At 43.2% G+C, this 19,472-nt stretch overlaps 1 protein-coding gene across 1 annotated transcript; it reads left to right on the forward strand.

The window, feature by feature from the left end:
- The first annotated feature begins 4,743 nt into the window (after positions 1-4,743).
- On the forward strand, positions 4,744-16,033 carry LOC123070864 (RHOMBOID-like protein 12, mitochondrial). Its single transcript, XM_044494244.1, has 8 exons — positions 4,744-5,241; positions 5,326-5,440; positions 5,523-5,642; positions 14,175-14,285; positions 14,408-14,446; positions 14,819-14,923; positions 15,017-15,058; positions 15,698-16,033. The coding sequence occupies exons 1-8, from the start codon at positions 4,880-4,882 to the stop codon at positions 15,785-15,787; spliced, it is 984 nt and encodes a 327-aa protein (XP_044350179.1). The 5' UTR covers positions 4,744-4,879; the 3' UTR covers positions 15,788-16,033.
- Positions 16,034-19,472: the final 3,439 nt, after the last annotated feature.

Consider the following 19,472-nt stretch of genomic DNA (forward strand, 5'->3'; position numbering starts at 1 on the left):
GGAGGCATCTGAGGAGAACACCGTATCCAACAGTTCACTATTGAGGTATTATTTAGATTTAGAACCCGGGCACACAAACTGTGATGATTTTGTACCAATCTTCATCCTTGCCTTGCCAGGAGTGCTTGATTGAAAAGGTGCATATCTCGGAAGCCGATGCCACCATCCCTCTTGGGGCTTGTCATATTTTCCCAAGACATCCAATGAATCTTTCTCTGCTCATCTTTGTCTCCCCAACAAAAATCTCTAATTACACTTTCATAGTTTTCTAGTAGAGTGGACAAACCTTCAGCCACAAATAAGAATAGGTAAGGGCTCAGTGGACCCCCCTCTCTCGGACCCCTCGTGGGCTCAAAAGCGTCCAGCAACACGTCATTACATCTGACTGAAAAGGTGACTGATCTGACGCATATCATCACCCAGTTTATCCACTCTTGGTCAAAACCCAACTGCCGTAGTATTCCTTCCAAGAAGTCCCAGTCGACCCTATCATAGGCTTTAGCCAAATCCAACTTATAGGCACACTGGGTACCTCACCTATTCTTGCTATGTTGTATTTTATGAAAACACTCAAAAGCGATAAATCGCATTGTCAGTGATCAATCTCCCGGGGACATCAAGCAGAGGGCGTAAGCAGTTGACTAGTACCTTCGAGACCACCTTATAGATGACACTGCATAGGCTTATGGGGCGGTAATCCTTGATACTTAGGGGGTTGTTTCCTTTTGGGATGAGTACTATTGTTGTATCATTGACACCTCCCGGCATTAATCCATCATCAAAGAACTTTTTCTCCGCAAAGTTGTGCGGCTTTATTTGCCCTCACGATTTTTTTAAATTCACAAACCTTTTGGATTTTTTTGGGTTTATTTATGTAGTGGGAAAATAAAATAAAATGGAAGCCCGCACAAATCCACACTAAGCTACTCTATAATGGGGCGGCCCACCATGCATGCAGCGACCTGAGCGGATCGACGCCGCGGACGTGACCGATCCCTATTCGCGACATTCTACGGCTCGTTGTCGCTGTTTCTCACAAGGCCAGCGACAACGTACAGTACAGGTTTTGGGATGGCTCAGTGTCATATACACAACGTACTACAACAACCAATTTTTGGAACCTTCTAGAAGATTTCAGATTCACAAAATGGCCGCGTTTTCAAAAACTGTTCGCAATTTTCTCAAAAAATGTTCTCATTTTTCAAAACTTGTTCGCAAATTCAACTGATGTTCATGTTTCAAAAAATGTTCAAGAATTTTAAAAAATTGTCTGTTTTTTCCAGAAATTATTCGGAATTTCAAAAAATGACACACTTTAATATTTTTTGTGATTTTACAAAATTGTTTGGGGTTTCCAGAAAATATTCGCTACAATTTTACTATAGAGAAACTGATCAAAAACCAATCAATACAAGAAACCGGGCGCTGTTGCTAGAGGGAAAACCGGTCGCTACAGGTAAATCAATCGCTATAGTACTTTTTTTTGAGGGGGAATCGCTATAGTACATGCCCCGAGTCGCGTACAGGCGAACGCTCCTTGTGGGCCGGCCAAGGTGAGTGCCTATGCGCATTTGCTCGGCAACCTGCCACAGCGAGTGGCTGCCAAACCCGGGAAATCCTATTTGGCGCTTATGCGCCGGTTCCCCAACTGGCGCCTGCAGGCGCATCTAATTGGGCTAGGCCCATGTTGCCATTTCTTCTTCTTTCTGTACAAAGAAAAAAAAGCAACACATCGGGCAGATTTCGAACCTAGGATCTCCTCATCGTTTGCAACCTGCGCTAGCCACCCCACCTACCTCACATCTACGCTCTTTTACACTTTTTTCCTTCTTATCTCTTTTTTTCGTTTTTCTTTTTTGGTTCAGAATGGTTTTGCTCGCTTTTTTATTTCCTTTTCTTTTTTTGTTTGCTCATTTGAATGAATTTTTTTCGAATCGATGAACGTTTTTCAATACCGACGAACTTTTTTCGAGTTTGATGAAATTTTTTCAAATTCGAAGAACCTTTTTCGAATTGGATGAACTTTTTTCGAATTCGATGAACTTTTTTCAAATACGATAACTTTTTTCCAAATTGGATGAACTTTTTTCCAAAATCGATGAACTTTTTTCGAATTGGATGAACTTTTCCCAAAATCGATGAACTTTTTACGAATTCAATGAACTTTTTTTGAAATCGATGAACTTTTTTCAAATTGGATGAACTATTTTTCAAATTCATGAACTTTTTTGTGAATACGTGAACATTTTTCGCATGTTCGTGAACCTCATTTGAAATATGTGAACATGTTTTTAAATATTTTAAAAATCTAAACTGTACTATTAATGCACAATAAATGGCGCGTCTGCTATTTTTGTTCTTAAGACGTATTGCGCTGTACAGAGGCATGAACTGTTTGTTGGTTCGGTGGTAAGACAACCTATACTTAAGCATGACGGCGCGTGTTCGAGTCCAGATGCCAGCTATTTTTTGCACGTATTTTCTCGCGCTGCTCTTGTTTTTGGGCCTGCCCACCTAGACGCCGCTGTGAGCGCCGGTTGCGTTCCCCGGCGCCTGCAGCGCCCAATAGGACCTCCCACCAAACCCTATTCGGCGCCTTCAGCGCCCCTTACTTCGTTTTCCACAAACGGGCGCACACCTCCCCTTCCACGCCTGCGCCGGCCCATTTATGCTTTGCATCATGTTTTAACAGGCAAAAAACTCAGCGCTGGTGAGATTCGAACCGCTACCTCCTCGTTCGTGGTTAGCTAACGTAACCAACTAGACATCGCAGATCTAGTGATTCGTCACTTCCCTTTTCTTTTTTTGTTCCTTTCTTTTATTTTTTTCTTGTTCTTTTTCTAAAAGATGCTTGAACATTTTTCACAAAATCGATGAACTTTTTTCTAAACCGGTGAACTTCTTAGAATACGTGTTTCGTTTTTCAAAATTGATGAAAGTTTTTCGTACTTGTGAACTTTTTTGAAAATCTGTGAACCTTTTTTCAAAAACGATGAACTTTTTACAAATTCGTGATTTTTTAATCAAAATCGAGGAACTTTTTCCAAATCAGTGAACTTTTTTCAGAATCCGGTGAATTTTCTTCAAATTCGTGAATTTCTTTGTCAAAACTGATGAACTTTTTTCAGATATGTGAACTTCTCTTAAAAAATCCAGTGAACGTTTTTCAAAATTGATGAACTTTTTCAGAATCTGGTGAACTTTCTTCAAATCCAGTGAATGTTTTTCAAATTTGTGAACCTTTTATTCGAAATACGGTGAACTTTTTTTTTATTTTGTGTACTTTTTTTGGGGAAATTCGGGAATTCGTTTTTTCAGAATCGATGAACATTTTTAATTTTCGTGATTTCTGTTTCAGATTTAAGTTTTTTTTTCCGAAAAAACTAACTGAGACTGAAACAACCCTGAAACAACGCCGATTTCCGTTATAACATATCAAATTGACTGTGGTGCAGTGGTTAATGCGCTAAGCCCGTAGACGTTTGCGTGCCGTTTCGAATCCCATTTCTGTCAGATATTAATCTGTATTTTGTTCCCGTTTCATTTTTTATCATGTTGCTGAATGAACTGGGCTTTGTACAATTCAGCCCACGAAGAAAGCATCCCTCAAAAATAAAGCCCACGAAGAAAGCACGTAGGCGCCCGAACTCCTTACCGGCGCTGACGACGCTGGCGAGGAGCTCTCCGAGTGGCTCATAGGGATTCAAACGCTCACCCCCCACGATTCTCGCTCAGATATTGATAGGCCCATATCTACGAATTTTCATTTTTTATCATGTTGCTGAATGAACTGGGCTTTGTACAATTCAGCCCACGAGGAAAGCATCCCTCAAAAAAAAAGCCCACGAAGAAAGCACGTAGGCGCCCGAACTCCTTACCGGCGCTGACGACGCCGGTGAGGAGCTCTCCGAGTGGCTCATAGGGATTCAAACGCTCACCCCCCACGATTCTCGCTCAGATATTGATAGGCCCATATCTACGAATTTTCACGTGCCTTTCTCCCAACAGGGTTTTACTTTTATCTGATTTTTTAATACGGAATATTTTTAAAAAGTCTGGAACAATTTTCTAAATTATTTCTTATTTTTTGAATCAGGGAATAATTTTAAATTCCCATTTTTTAAAAAATTTGTGATTTTTTGAATTGACACCTTTTTAATCGAACACATTTTTTGGAAATTTGGAAATAATTTTTTAAATCCATGAACATTTTCTGAATTGGCAAATATTTAGAGAAAATTTTGGGAAAATCAAATTCATGAACAGTTTTTGAATCAACAGATATTTTTGAAATTTGGTGCTTTTTCAAAATTCCTGAACAATTTTCTGAATTCGTGAGCATTTTTTAAATTTCATAACATTTTTTGAATATGGGAATAGTTTTCCAATTTATGAACATTTTTGACATACACTTACAATTTCGAATTCATGAATTTTTTTCAAATGTGAGAACAGTTTTTGAAATCCAAGAATATTATTTAATTGGTGAACATTTTTCTAATATGTGATTTTTTAATTTTTGTGTATATTTTTTAAATTCGTCAAGAAAAGTTGAATTTCAAAACTTAGGTTGAAATCCCAACTTTTTCGAAAAGGAGGAAAAAACAGAAAATAAAATAAAAACCGAACAAAAGAAAGGAAAAAAGGACTGGGGCGCCTCCTCCTGCAACGGGCCCGCCCAAAGCGCGCGCGTCGGGTGCGCGTTTGTTGCGCCTCGCCGCGCCGCCCTATGCGCTAAATAGGACTATAGGAGCTCCCCGATCCCCACTCCTCCCCGAGCCGGAGATCGGAAGGGAATCAAAACCGCGCCGGCGGCTACTGCCCGAGGTCGGGGAGTCGGCGACGGAGGCAGCCAATCCGTGTCTTGGTGGAAGCAGAAATGGCGATGCGGAGGAGGCTGCCGCAGTTCCAGGCCCTCCTCGCGCAGCAAGCCCTCCGCAGCGCCTTCCCAAAACCCAGACCCCTACCCAGCCCCCACAGCCGCCTCCTCCACTGCCCCTCCACGCCAGCAGCCGCCTCCAGCTCCCCGCTGTCCCACTCCCACCCCCTCTGGCGTAGCCCAGCCAGCGCCGGTACGCTCCTGCCGGTTAGCGCGGCGGCCGTTGCGGCGGCCGCCCGGGCCGCCGCCAAGCGGTGGCTGACCGCGCGCGCCGCCGGGTCGCTCGAGCTCTTCTCGCTGCAGCGGAGGAGGTCCTCGGACTTGCTCTCTTCGTCCTCCACATTCCTCCGCCGCGTACCCTGGTGAGGTTTTGGCTGGTGGTACGACCTAATTACAAGGGGAAGTTTTGGGTTGTTTGGTCATTTTGGTTTTCGTGTCTCCTGAAGGGGGCGCTGGCTACCATCAGCAGACGGGATGGTGTTGATGCTTATGGGCGCGAATGTGGCCGTCTACATGCTCTGGCACATGGCCAGTCCGGATTTCATGAAGGAACATTTCTCGGTTAGTGATCAATCAAAGGGACCTTGCTTTGATTTCACAAGTGGTTGTTGAAGTGTAATTTGATGAATGTTGCGATGAGCAGATTTCGCTGGACAATCTCAAGAGCGGGCGGTTGCACACATTGCTCACTAATGCCTTCAGCCACTATGACTCAGGTCACCTCTTCGGCAATATGATGAGTCTCTACTTCTTCGGTTCAAGTGTAAGAAGTTCACTCTTTGCCTATCGTTGCTTTGCGGAAACATGCTTTGTATTGTTAGATTGGATCGATAGAAGCGTTCCTACTCCTCCGTAGAGGAGCCGCGTGTATTTATTGATTGGGGGCAGAAACTTGCCGTGGAGTACACGAACCCACCGATCGCTAGGATTGCAGCGGGAGGGAGATAGAAGATTACACGGGAGAGAAGAAGAGATAGAGTTGGGTAGTTGAGATTACATAACTTAAATATCTCTAAGTCTAACACCCTCCCTTAATCTAGACTACCTATCCTAAATTGAGATTGTTCTTGAATGCTTCAAATGGTTTGTATGGTAGAGCTTTAGTGAACCCATCAGCCACTTGATCTCGTGAAGGAATGAAGCAGATCTCCAGCTTCTTCTCTGCCACCCTTTCACGTACAAAATGAAAGTCTATCTCAATATGCTTGGTCCTGGCATGAAAGACAGGATTGGCACTTAAATAAGTAGCACCCAAATTATCACACCATAGACATGAAATACGGTGTTGCTTTACTCCCAATTCTTCAAGCAAAGATTCAAGCCAAATAATTTCAGCAGTAGCATTTGCCAAAGATTTATACTCAGCTTCAGTACTTGACCTTGACACTGTTGCTTGTTTCCTGGCACTCCATGAAATAAGATTAGAACCAAAGAAAACAGCAAAACCACCTGTTGATTTTCTATCATCACTGCAACCTGCCCAGTCTGCATCAGAGAAAGCACTAACAAGTGTAGAGTTGGACCGTCTGAAATGAAGTCCCAAACCTATAGTGTGCTTTACATACAGTATAATCCTCTTGACAGCTGTCCAATGAGTAGAAGCGGGAGAATGTAAGTATTGACATACTTTGTTAACAGCAAAAGAAATATCTGGCCGTGTTAAGGTTAAGTATTGCAAGGCACCAACAGCACTTCTGTATTTGGTACTTTCTTCTTCCTTAAGTGGCTCCCCTTCATATGCTGACAATTGTTCTGATGAAGATAATGGTGTAGGTGATACCTTACAATCCTTCATTCCCATCCGAGCCAAGAGTTCATTTGCATATTTTTCTTGTTTCAATACTATACCATCCTGAACCCTTTTAACTTCAATGCCCAAGAAGAAACTCAGATCACCAAGATCCTTTAAAGCAAATTCTGAGCTTAGGTCATGCAGAAGAGCATCAGTAGCTTTCTGAGAAGAACTTGCAACTATAATGTCGTCTACATATATGAGCAAAAAGATAACAGTGTTTGCCTTGTTATATATGAAGAGACACGTGTCAGCCTTTGATGCAATAAAGCCAAGACGTTTTAACTGCATACTTAACCTAGAGTACCATGCTCTAGGTGCTTGTTTCAAACCATAAAGAGCTTTGTCAAGCTTGCATACATAATGAGGTTTTTGTTTGTTTTCATAACCTGGTGGTTGCCTCATATAGACCTCCTCTTCCAGAACGCAAAAACGCGTTCTGTACGTCTAGCTGCCTTAGGCTCCATCCCCTAGACACGGCAATAGCAAGCACAAGTCTGATTGTCGCAGCTTTAACCACAGGGCTAAATGTATCCTCATAATCAATACCATAACGTTGCTTAAAACCTTTAGCAACGAGACGTGCTTTATACCTGTCAATGGAGCCATCTGCCTTTTTCTTGATCCTATACACCCATTTGCAATCAATAATATTTTTACCTTTCTTGTTTGGCACCAGATGCCATGTTTTGTTTCTCATCAAAGCTGTGTATTCCTCATCCATAGCCTTTTTCCACTTTTGATCTCCAAGTGCATCATCCAATTTTGTTGGCTCGCCTGAAATACACAACATGCCATACCGAATAGTGCCATCAGTTCTGATTTTTGGATTCTTAATACCTTTTTGTAGCCGAGTTGCAACTCTTGATGTGATTGGTGGAGGCTGATGTACACGCTGGCCCACTGCATTGCTGGTCGCAGAAGATCCTGGGGAGGAATCAGAAGATGCCGCACCGGATCCAGTGGCCACGGGTGTGGTTTCTTCAGTCTGCGCCGCCCCACCTGTTGCCGCAGAGGATCCCGCGCCAGCTAGGCCTGGCGGACGTGCGCGCGAGCCGCGTCTTGCGATTGGCTTCATGCACGCGCCAGCCGAGGAAGATTCCCCGCGTGGGGACGTGTTGGGCGCTGCGCGTGGGGACATGTCGGGCGCTGAGTGTGTCGCCCGCGCCTGGTCGACCGGCTCGCGATCCGAGGCGGATATCCGCGCCTGATCCGAGGCGGATCGGCGCGCAGGGGTGGCAGGCGCCGCCAAATCTTCCTCGTTCGCCGTGCCAGCTTCATCCTCTTCTTCCACATGAAATACAACATTGTTTTGAATGGGATTTTGATCATTTTGATTGTTTTGGACGCCATTTTCTTCAGGAACCTGCACACACGGAAGACAAGGACTGGTTCCAGTAGGGATACTATCATCATGTTGGTTATTGCAATTGTTTCCCCCGTGATCAAAATCTCGAAGTGTAGATGGAAGAAGTAGGATCTCTTGACGAAGGAGGGCACCGGCATTAGGATGAAGAGTTTCAAACGGAAAAACTGATTCATCAAACACAACATCGCGAGATATATAAACTCGGCCTGTGGGAACATCTAGACATTTTACTCCTTTGTGCATGGGACTATACCCCAAAAATACACATTTTTTGGAACGAAACGCAAGTTCGCGTGTGTTGTATGGTCTTAGGTTAGGCCAACATGCACAACCAAATACTCGAAGAGATTTGAAGTCTGGTTTAGTACCAAAAAGACGTGTGATGGGACTTTCAAGTTTGATGACTTTGCTTGGTCGAATGTTTATGAGATATGTGGCAGTGAGAAAGGCTTCATCCCAGAATTTTAGGGGCATGGAAGCATTGGCTAGCAGTGCTAGTCCTACCTCAACAACATGGCGGTGTTTTCTTCAGCCGACCCATTTTGTTGGTGAGCATGGGGACAAGAAACATGGTGAGAAATTCCAATCTTTTGAAAGAAAGAATTTAATTTTTCATACTCACCACCCCAGTCTGTTTGCATGGCAAGAATTTTTGAGTCTAGTTGACGTTCAACAAGGTTTTGGAAATTGAGAAACACTTGGAAAACATCAGATCATTTCTTTAGCAAATATATCCAAGTGAACTTGCTATAATCATCAATGAAACTAACATAATAGGAAAATCTGCCAACTGATGTGGGAGCTGGTCCCCATACATCTGAAAAAACTAACTGCAATGGAGCAGTGGATACACTTGTAGATATGGGATAAGGTAGCTGATGACTCTTAGCTTGCTGGCAAGCATCACAAATTGACTCAACACTAGACTCATAGGGAAGATTATTCTTGCTAAGGACATGCTTAACTATGACTGAAGAGGGATGACCAAGACGACTATGCCACTTTGCCGAAGAGGGTTTGGTGACACTCCACGCTTGTTTATTCGACCATGATGAAGATGAAGATGATATGAGTGGATAAAGGCCTCCCTCACACTTTCCTCTAAGTATGACCCTCCTCGTTGCCAAGTCCTTGATCACAAAAGAGTAGGGATAAAATATTATAAGAACGTTGTTGTCAAGAGCAAAGCGATGAACTGAAACGAGATTTTTTGAAGCATTTGGAACATGTAGGACATTATTAAGATGTAAATCTTTTACGGGGGTTTTAACAATTGATTTACCAACATGAGTGATGTCCATACCGGTTCCACTTGCCGTGTGTATCTGATCACCACCATGGTACCTTTCCCGCATCGTCAGCTTGTCAAGTTCCCCGGTGATGTGCTCGGTAGCACCGGAGTCGGCATACCCGTTGGTGTCAATGCCGTAGTTGTTGGTGACGAGGTTGGCTGCCTTCTCCTCATGATCATCATCATAGCGATGCTAGCACGCTCTTGCGCCACCAGCATGGAACTTATAGCAGATTTGGCACTCTGGATAGTCACCTTCTTGCTGCTGCTGTTGTTGTAGTTGGGGACGAGGCCGTTGCTGCTGGTAGCCACCGCGACCAGGAGATGAAGCAGAGTGGTTCCCTCGACCGCGCCCTCCTCTGGTGCTTCGGCCACGTCCTCCCCTGCCACGGGACTGCCCGCGCCCCCTGTAGACGGAGTTGGCAGAGGAGCGGAAGCCTGCTGGTCCGTCCCCAAGCATCTCCATGCGCTGGTCAAACGCAGAGATTTGCGCGAACAGATCGTCGACGCTGATGGAGTTCTTGATTGCGTCGATTGCTGCCACAACGGGATCATAGTCCCGATCGAGGCCAGCCAATATGTAGTCCACCATCTCCGGATCGGTGACCGGACGCCCAGCTGCAGCTAGCTCGTCCTCGAGGTTCTTCATCTTGGCGATGAAGGCGTTGCTCGACATGTTGCCCTTCTTGGTGTTGGAGATGGCCATCCGTAGATTGGTTATGCGGGATTGCGACTGCGCGGTGAATATTGTGGTGAGAGCAGTCCACAAATCGAAGGTGCTATCCTTACCGATGACTTGTGCAAGGATCTCCTGGGTGAGAGAGTTCAGCAGGTAGCTCAGAACCTGCTGATCCTTCGACAACCACGGGCCATACAGAGGGTTGGGTTCAATGGCCGTGGTTTTATCCGCCTTGGTGACTTCTATTGTCTTGGGCGGTGCGGCGTTGCTGCCGTCGAGAAGGCCGGTCACTTGCGCTCCTCGCAGTGCCGGCATGACCTGCGCCTTCCACAGGAGGTAATTCTCCCTTGCGAGCTTCTCTGTTGGTGGAGCTCCTAAGTTGAGGCCGACGGCGCTTGAGCTCGTGGCCATGGCTATGGAAGGATGTTTAGGGTTTTGGTTTTGCTAGACGATAGGAAGAGACTTGGCTCTGTATACCATGTTAGATTGGATCGATAGAAGCGTTCCTACTCCTCCATAGAGGAGCCGCGTGTATTTATTGATTGGGGGCAGAAACTTGCCGTGGAGTACACGAACCCACCGATCGCTAGGATTGCAGCGGGAGGAGATAGAAGATTACACGGGAGAGAAGAAGAGATAGAGTTGGGTAGTTGAGATTACATAACTTAAATATCTCTAAGTCTAACATGTATGTGGTATGAGTACAATGCACATACATGCATACCTAGTTTCCCCTGAGTGCACCACCTTGTGGTAAAACATCAAACATGCTCACCTACACTTCCTGAAAATCCAATGTAAAAGGTGTGTAACACACTATTTACTTCCCCAACCATGTGACATTAGCTTATCTATGTTCTTTTCACACCAACATCATCTTGTTGAAGTTAAAACTTAGACATGACCAAGGAATAGCCGCAATAATGTATGGTTAATAAAATGCTTTTGTGCACTGGACCCTTCTGTTGGGTTAGAATACTAGTCGCCAACCCACGTGCCTGCAGGGGCTAGCGACTTTGAAACGAATTCACAAAGAAGTTTTGGATTAACTTTACTATGGATGGAAGCTTGTAGGAAGTAGAAACATAAAATTAGATAATTTACAAGCATTATAAAAATATGTTATTGAAAAATTCTGCATTATTAGTTTGTTAATAACCATACGGCAAAATAATTATATTTATTTGTTCAATTTCTTATTAGCTTTGGGCATGAGTCCTTTATTTCCAATCCACCTCTGTCATTTTCCAGCTGTATACTTGTGTTGCTGTTATAAGCAATTGTTTCACCAAAATTGTGGTGCCTGATCAATGTATCTTATTGAGACTCATGTTTTCAAAATTAATATATTACTAGCAAAAGAGCCACGCGAGAAAACGATACTACATGCCCGTAAGGCCGTAACCCAGTAAGCATGAGTCAAACCCCAATAGGTCCATGTTCTTTATTTCAACATGACATCCCATCTGTGTTGCCGTTTGTCCGTCATCCCATTCTCGCGTACGATGATCATAGTGCTTACAGAATCACAACGCGTTTGAATGTGGTAATCCTAAGCCGTCTCACTCTTGGCATAAGATTAGTTTTTTTCTCCCTTGCTAGGTTTCTTTCGTCTCCAATTTTGTTTGTCTAGGTGTTCACTTGCAATCCAGATTGGTGCTGGTATGAAAGAAAGACGGATCGTGTGCTATTGATTAAAATTGCACTCCAAATAGCATTTTAAAAATGGTTAAGAGGTAAAAATAACATCATATTCGGATTCTACACATTTTTCTAAGCAAATTTCATATATAACATGTTAAAATTGGAATTATGGTTTAAAAGATATGGATATTTCAAAAAAAAACATTTGTTCTAGGCGGACTGCAGGTTAATTATCATAAAAGACATGGTGGTTTTGTAAAAAAAAGCAAAAAAGATTCGTTTTGTCACTTAAAAGTAAACTGTGGGTTAATTACCAGAAAGTGTAGTTTTTTTTTGGTAAAATCAGAAAAATGATTTGTTTGGCCACTTAAAATAGGACTGCGGGTTGATTCTTCGAAACATAAGGGGGTTTTCTGTAAAAATGCATGACGGATGGGCAGAAACACTAGTCCCGTTATTAGTATAGGTATATATATAGATTAGTGCCCCAATTGCAGTTGCTTATCTGGACATGTATGTGGTCTGTCTGCCATAAGGTTTCACGGATCAATTTAACTGAAATGTATACATAAACCAATGTTGGTTCAAGTGTCTGTGCAACCACTTTGGAAATAAACTTTTAGAATGCATTTGTGAAATTTGCATTGGTTATTGTTTGTTATTATATTGTACATAACTATTTCTACAGGTGTGGCTTAATTAGACATATGTATTATATTTCAGGGATAGATCTAATTAGAAGATATGCACATGTCTTCCATCTATAAAAGATGAAGGCATTTCAATTTTTATTATTATTGGTGGCAGGTGACACAAATCAAATTGGAATACACACACACAATGTTCTATCAGTAACACAAACCAGGCCATATATAATACAAACGGAGAGCTTGCTGTTTTCTCCTTTTTGAAAGAATGCAGGATCTTGTATATGAGACCTCTAAGCCCTACATAATCTATGTACTCTTTTTGTCCATCACAGATAGGTATCTCGAATATTGTAAGTGAAAGTATTTTTATAATCTTTTGCTATGAATTTATGAATCTGAATAGCTAACTTAGTAACTTCAGTTCAAATTATATCAGTTTAAAGTTTCAAAAATATGATGTTACCTTTTCTTCTAAGCAAGTGTATTCCACAAGATGTTTTCTTTCGCTTATAATTTGTATAATTGTATGTATGCTTCAACTATAATACTCCTATATATTCTATAACACAAAAATATTCTTAGGAGTGAAAGCGTGTTGTATCCTTGCATGAGGTCACAAATTTCCTTGGACGCTAGGCTTGTTGGCAGTATGACGCAAGTAAAATTTCATGATGACTTGAATGAAACGGTTGAACTCTGGTCACTTTGGCTTCTGGTATGCCCGGACTATGAAATGTTTCTTTGTTCGGCACTGATTTCAAGAATATTCTTGTGTTTGCATGTATGCCTCTGAGGTCATCGTCTGACTCTGTATCTCTAGGAAAATCCAATAAATGCAATGCACAATCATTTGTCCACTCTTATATGGTGGTTTGTGGTTAAGTGCCATGTATGGTAATATAGAATACAATTCCAATGCAAAAATAGAAGTGATAGTTCAAGCCAGCATAATTAAAGAGTTTGAGTTGATGGCCGCTTTCTGCCCGATTATTAAATAGGTGACTTCTATTCAATTAGGAATAGGAAAACTCTGAGATATTTTCCATTCAATTCATTCAATTTTATCTCATCCTTATTCTAGCATAGTCATAAGTCAATGCAGTCCATATCACATATACACATAAAAGCTTCAATTCAGCATTCAATTTGGGATATAGATTCATGGAGAATTTAGAGCAATGAGTCAATCAAGTACTCAGAAGTCTGTAATTAATGTGTATGCACCTGCATGCTAGAAGGGACTGGGTGTCCAAAAAGGTTTGGTGAGTGAAGTGCTCGACTAGTGGCTCGGGTCGAAGACATGGGCACCTTAAAGCTCCCCTTCCTGTCGTCATTCTGAGCCATTCGAGACTACTCGGATCTGACTCCTTTATCGAAGTCCTTCTTGGGTCCCTTAGAGGTGTCTCCTCTTGAGTTCTGTTCAACTAAGAGTGAATGGTTGCATGCCGGTTTGGGGGGGGGGGGGGGGGCTTACATAGGCAAAAGTTTAGTCCGCTAATCCATGGTGGACTTGGGAAAAAGGGGGTGGTGCATGGTCCATGCTGTACTAGCCCACACAACCCTCCAGCTAATGGGCTGCTTTCTCTTGGGTCTTCATCCTCTTTAGCTCATCTTCCTTTGACCTGTTGACGACGACTAGTTGCTTGAACTTCCGTTGATTTGAGTTGGCTTTGAGAATTTGCTACGTAGATGCCATGTTTGACTAGGCTAGTACAACGGGTAGGATTAAGCTATTCCGACAACAATTCCCTTCTCCAATACCAGGGAATACTTATACCGTGTTTTTGTAGTGACCATTTATTTCCTTTCATTTTGAAATCATTACCAAACAATCACTCCCTGATTTGCTTTCATTTTCTGTTTGCATCAGATTTCGAGCACGTTTGGCCCTGCTTTTTTGTTGAAGCTGTACATAGCAGGAGCACTTGTTGGATCCACATTCTTCTTGGTAGATAAGGCTTTTATAGCTCCAAGGAGACAGGTAACATACTGTGGGAATGATTATGTAGGATGGACCCTTCAAGAACCCTGCATGGAATTGAAATTATTGATTGGAGTTTCCTGATAGTATTCCTAATTTAGCAAGTAACCCTTTTCTTGCAGGTTCATGCAGGATGGAACATGTTAAGAAGTAACGCGCTTGTACGTGATTTCTTGTTCCAACTTCCAACAGTTCATTTTCCTTAGTATTGATTATGAAAGAATGTATAGTATCTCATATAAGCAGTAAATGTTACCAACCAAACAATTACTCCCTCCGTCCGAAAAAGCTTAGTGCTAGATACATCCATTTGAGGGACAAGCTTTTTCGGACGGAGGGAGTATTTATCATCTTATACCTACACATAGTTAATTAGAAGGTAAATGTGGCAACCTGGGGTGATATGGTGATTTACCTGTTATATAATGTAAAACCACCAAATGAGCATTATCACCTATCAGTGATATTGTACATAAATGTTCCTATTTAGTTGTTGCACACCAAATATGACCTTTTTTATTCATGTCACTCAGGGTGCAAGTGCTGCAGTTAATGCCATTGTGCTTCTTCACATTTTTCTCAAACCAAAGGGACTAATCTACCTTTACATGATCATTCCTGTTCCAGCTGCCTTAGTGGTGAGGATTTTTTAGTTTCCCTTGTAAAATTCGGCAAAGCATGTGGGTGCTAGGAAATGAGAGCATAATTTCTTTTGACTTTATATATTTCAGGGGGTTGCTTGGATTGGTCTTGATTTGTGGAGGGTGAACAAGGTATACAAATTTTTAACTAACTCTCTGTTAGGTATTCTTCGCATAAGTGAATGTTATCAGTGCCACTCTGTTGCTTATGCTCACCAGCTATCAGTTTTCTACAAGAGTTTTGGGGCACTGTTACTTTCATTTGTTCATTGCTTGGAAGTTTGTTAGTTGCATTTCTGAGTGTTTGTGTGTTGCCTACCCGCACAATTCCTGGTTTTAAACCAACCTGGGGTTGAAACATATATGAATCAATATTCATGTCTACGGTGATTGGAATAATATTCTAAATGTCTGGTTAAATAATTTGCTGATTATAAACCATGTAGTATCTTTTTGGTTGTAGTCTTTCCTGGCTTGTCTTCTATCTTTGTACCTTTTTGTCCTATAATTGCATTTTATCCTATGCTGAGATGAATGTACTTGAAGGTAATCACTGGTCTGGCATTGTGATCCATATAGTATCGCAATCAAGCTATGGCACATGTATAATTCCTTGAGTATCTCATTCTATCGGACATCTTCAGCTTGTTGTTTCTCCGACTATCTTTGATGTTCTTCTAAGCAAATATTATTTGTGATAGCAAATGAATTCTTTGTGCTTGTCGTGCTTACCTGGTCTTAAGGCTAACTGATGCATGTTCAAATTTCCAGGGTCAGGGTCAGACATCAGGTGCTTCTCATTTAGGGGGTACCCTAGTGGCTGCTCTTGTGTGGGCTCGAATTAGGAAGGGCTGGATCTGATCACGCAGCTTGTTCATATGGAGCAAATCCGACCGACTTTCCACAGCTGGTGGTCTCTCCGTTTGAAATTTGTTGTTACCTGAGAAAGTTCTTGTGGGTGAAGGGAATACTCTGCTGCTTATCATCCAAGTTTCTGATCTAGAAGTCCTCAAACAAATTCTAGATAGCATCATGGCAGATATTGCCAACTGATTGGCCGGAATTTACAATCTTATCATTGCAGCTTGCAGGAGCAATAACATACCACAACTAGATTGCAATATCCCGATAGGGATATCCTATTCGGCTCCCAGGAGCACGTGCCATTTTTTTAGAAGTGCTATTTACCTCGCTAGGCCTAACGTTATGACTGTGGACAACATGCGCCATTACAAAGCAGGTAGATCAGGACGTCCACGTAGTAAAAATGGAATGGTTAAGGAATCTGTTCATGGATATCTGAGGTCTTTCTTGTTTTCTGCCGTAACCACACGATGGTCCTATAGTACATTCAAAGTTGGTGATGCCCTTTGTGTTTTGCAAATATGTGAGGGGGTGGAGCGAACGAAAGGTTTGCTACGACCCATCCCCCGCGAACGATTTGGTTCGATAGGCAAAACATGGTGCTCCTATAGCGCTAGATCTAGTCCCTGGCGCTCACGCACCCCCGTTGGTATGCCGGCCCAAGAAGAAGCGCAAGCGATCAACTAGTCTGGTCTCTCGATCGTGTTTGACCTGTCATGGTTAAAACAAAAAACAAACAAAAAAGCGCTAAAAATGGGAAAAAAAATGTGAATCCTAAAATGTTCATGATTTTGAAAAAAATTCACAAACTTCAAAAAAGTTCCTTGATTCGGAAAAAAATGCATTGATTTTGAAAAAAATTTATTGTATTTTTAAAAAGTTCATCAAATTGATAAAAAAATTCATCAAATCTGAAAAAATATTAATCAAATTTGGAAAAAGTTCATCAACTTTGAAAAAAAGTTCACCAAATTTGACAAAAAGTTCATCAATTTTGTGAATTTTTGTCAAATTTTAAAACATTCTTCGATTTTGAAATAAAATTTGGAAAAAGTTCATAAAATTTGAATTTTTTCATCAAATTTTAAAAAATTCATTGAATTTGAAAAAAAGTTCATGCACTATGAAAAATAAGGAAAAATAATAAAGGAAAGGGAAAAAGGAAGAAAAAACCAAATAAAATGTCACATCCCTAGTCTGCTATGCACCTACGCTAGTTCTCATGTTTGCATCATGCTTAAATTTCATTTAATTTTGAAATAGGATTGATCAAACCCTAGCACCACATTAGTTAAACTAGGTTTAATAAAATACTTTTCAATGAACTCAAAATGCCTGTCAAAAATGTCTATGGAAAAAGGTGAAACCTCAACCAGAGATGGTGCACATTTTTTCATAGCATTTATGGCCTTTGAATTAATCTATATTTTATTTGAATTGGAGTTATAAAATTCTATAATTAATTTTATAGCTCCAGTAGTTATGAAAATTATGGAGGATCTCTGAAATATTCCATTTTGCACCCACCATTTTTTCCAAATTTTTTAAAGTTGATTTGGTACAGAAACTAAATCAAAAACAGAGGAAGAAAATCGAAAAACATAAAGAAAAAGGAAAAACCTACCTGGCCTGGCACTGTAGCGGCCCACCGGCCGAGTGCCAATCGTCTTGTGCACGCGCCCCATGCGCGCGCACACACACCGTGCGGCCTCCTGCTCGCCTGACCGCCTCTCCCGCCATTTCGACACCGCAGATAACCTCGCCCCTGCCGTCCGGATCTAGCTGACCCTCTCGTTCACTCTCTTACTCGGTCCCCTCCATGGCCGAAGCAACCGCAACCGCACCATCGCCATACCTCAGCGACTGCACCTTCCTCGCCCTCTTACCGTGTCAGACAGGTCTGCCTCGTCGCCTGCTTCGTCTTCACCGAGCCATGCAACGCGGGAGGCCTCGCTTCACCGTCACGGCCATCGTCTTCTTCCTCAGGCACCGGAGATCGCCATCGTTGTTACATCATCGTCTGGCCTCCCCTGAGTCCGCTGAGCCTACCCGTTGACGCACTATGAGCCCTCGGTCCTTTCTCCCCTAACCATGCTGCCGATTCCGTCCTGATGCGAAGCATCCCTCGCTCATCCCCATGGACGTACCTACATCTCCCTCAACACCACTTGGACCCATGACAAGAGCTAGAGCAAAGGCTATCGAAGATAATGTGAACTCGCTCCTCTCTGAACTTCCTCTCTCTACTCACGAGACTTGGCTACTACCTCATATGGACACTGTGTGTGTGATCAGGTACTTGGAGGAGAGCCACGGGACAGCTACACCCAATGGCCAAGGTGGCAAGGACTCCAAGCATGGACATCAAGAAGAAGAGCCATTTGTGAAGATACAGGCACCGGACGACCGGCCGGTCCCGGATGTCCGAGCCCTGGGAGATGCTACAACGAGGGAAGGAAGGCAGGATAGGGCTATAGGCCACGGACGACCGGCCCGGCTCGGACGTCCGACGACTCCCAGGGCCACGGACGACCGACGCCCTCCGGACGTACGGCAGCTGGGCACCCGAGAGGAAATTAGCGGAAGACCGAAGCCACCGGACGACCGGGCGACCAACACCGAGCCAAAATTACAGAAGTCCGACAGCTACGGACGTCCGGACCGTCCCGAAGCCCCGGACGTCCGACGTCTCCCGGACGTCCGACACCTGAGTGACCGCCGCCACGGGCTGAAGCCCTTGTACCCCTTCACTTTGACCCCATTTACACTACAACTATATATAGGTCTCGCCCACCTCCTAGCTAGGGTAGCGTTGTGATAGCTCATCTTGAGATAGAGCATAGCTCATCCGTTCCGGATCTACTCCACGTGAGGGACCGTGCCTCCTCGGAGAAGATCCAGTCGGATTCAAGGCCTCCATCCGGAGAAGACAATCAAGACCTCCTCACGGAGAAGAACGGTTACTCTTGTATCTTTCCTTTGTTGATTTTGAATCTTGTGCTAACTTATGCTTTCGGTGATCTAGCCCTTGTGTGATCGACTACTTGTCGGTTGAGTGTTTCTCTCGTTTCTCCCCGTGTTTTCCCTTGTGTTCTTCCGCGCGTTGTTCGTGTTCCTCCGTAGGATCCACTCCAAACGTGAAAGATCGGCCCCATAGGGATCCGCCCTACATTATCTTGGTATCATGAGCCACATTGATCACGTTTTTGGAGCCCCTACCCCGTGTTTCTAGCTTGATTTTGTTGTTTTCGTCCTAAATCCGAAAATTCCCCACAAAAATAGCCCCCCAATTTTTTTGTGATTTGTTGGTGAGTTGAGGTTTTGTTGGATTTGGTCCATGGATTTGAGTTGCCACGTGTGGATCTAGCTTTCCCCACCCTCCCCACCCTTTTCCATCCACAAATCCGCTCGATTTCGACCTCACCATCTTCCTCCACCCCGAAATCGCGCAGTTCATCCCGTGCCCGATTTTTGCCCAGGTACCGGACGACCAGACCCTACCGGACGTCCGACGACCGGATGACTGTGACCTACCGGACGTCCGTGAAACTCTGACGAAACTGAATATTTTCAGTTCGGCCACCACCACGACCCCACATTCCACCACCTCTTCCAAACCCACATACACCACCATCATCCCCAATACCTCCTATGACGATTTTGACACGTTTTGGTCTTTGAG

This window comes from Triticum aestivum, chromosome 3B (genome assembly GCF_018294505.1).
Source record: "Triticum aestivum cultivar Chinese Spring chromosome 3B, IWGSC CS RefSeq v2.1, whole genome shotgun sequence".
Classification (NCBI taxonomy): domain Eukaryota; kingdom Viridiplantae; phylum Streptophyta; class Magnoliopsida; order Poales; family Poaceae; genus Triticum; species Triticum aestivum.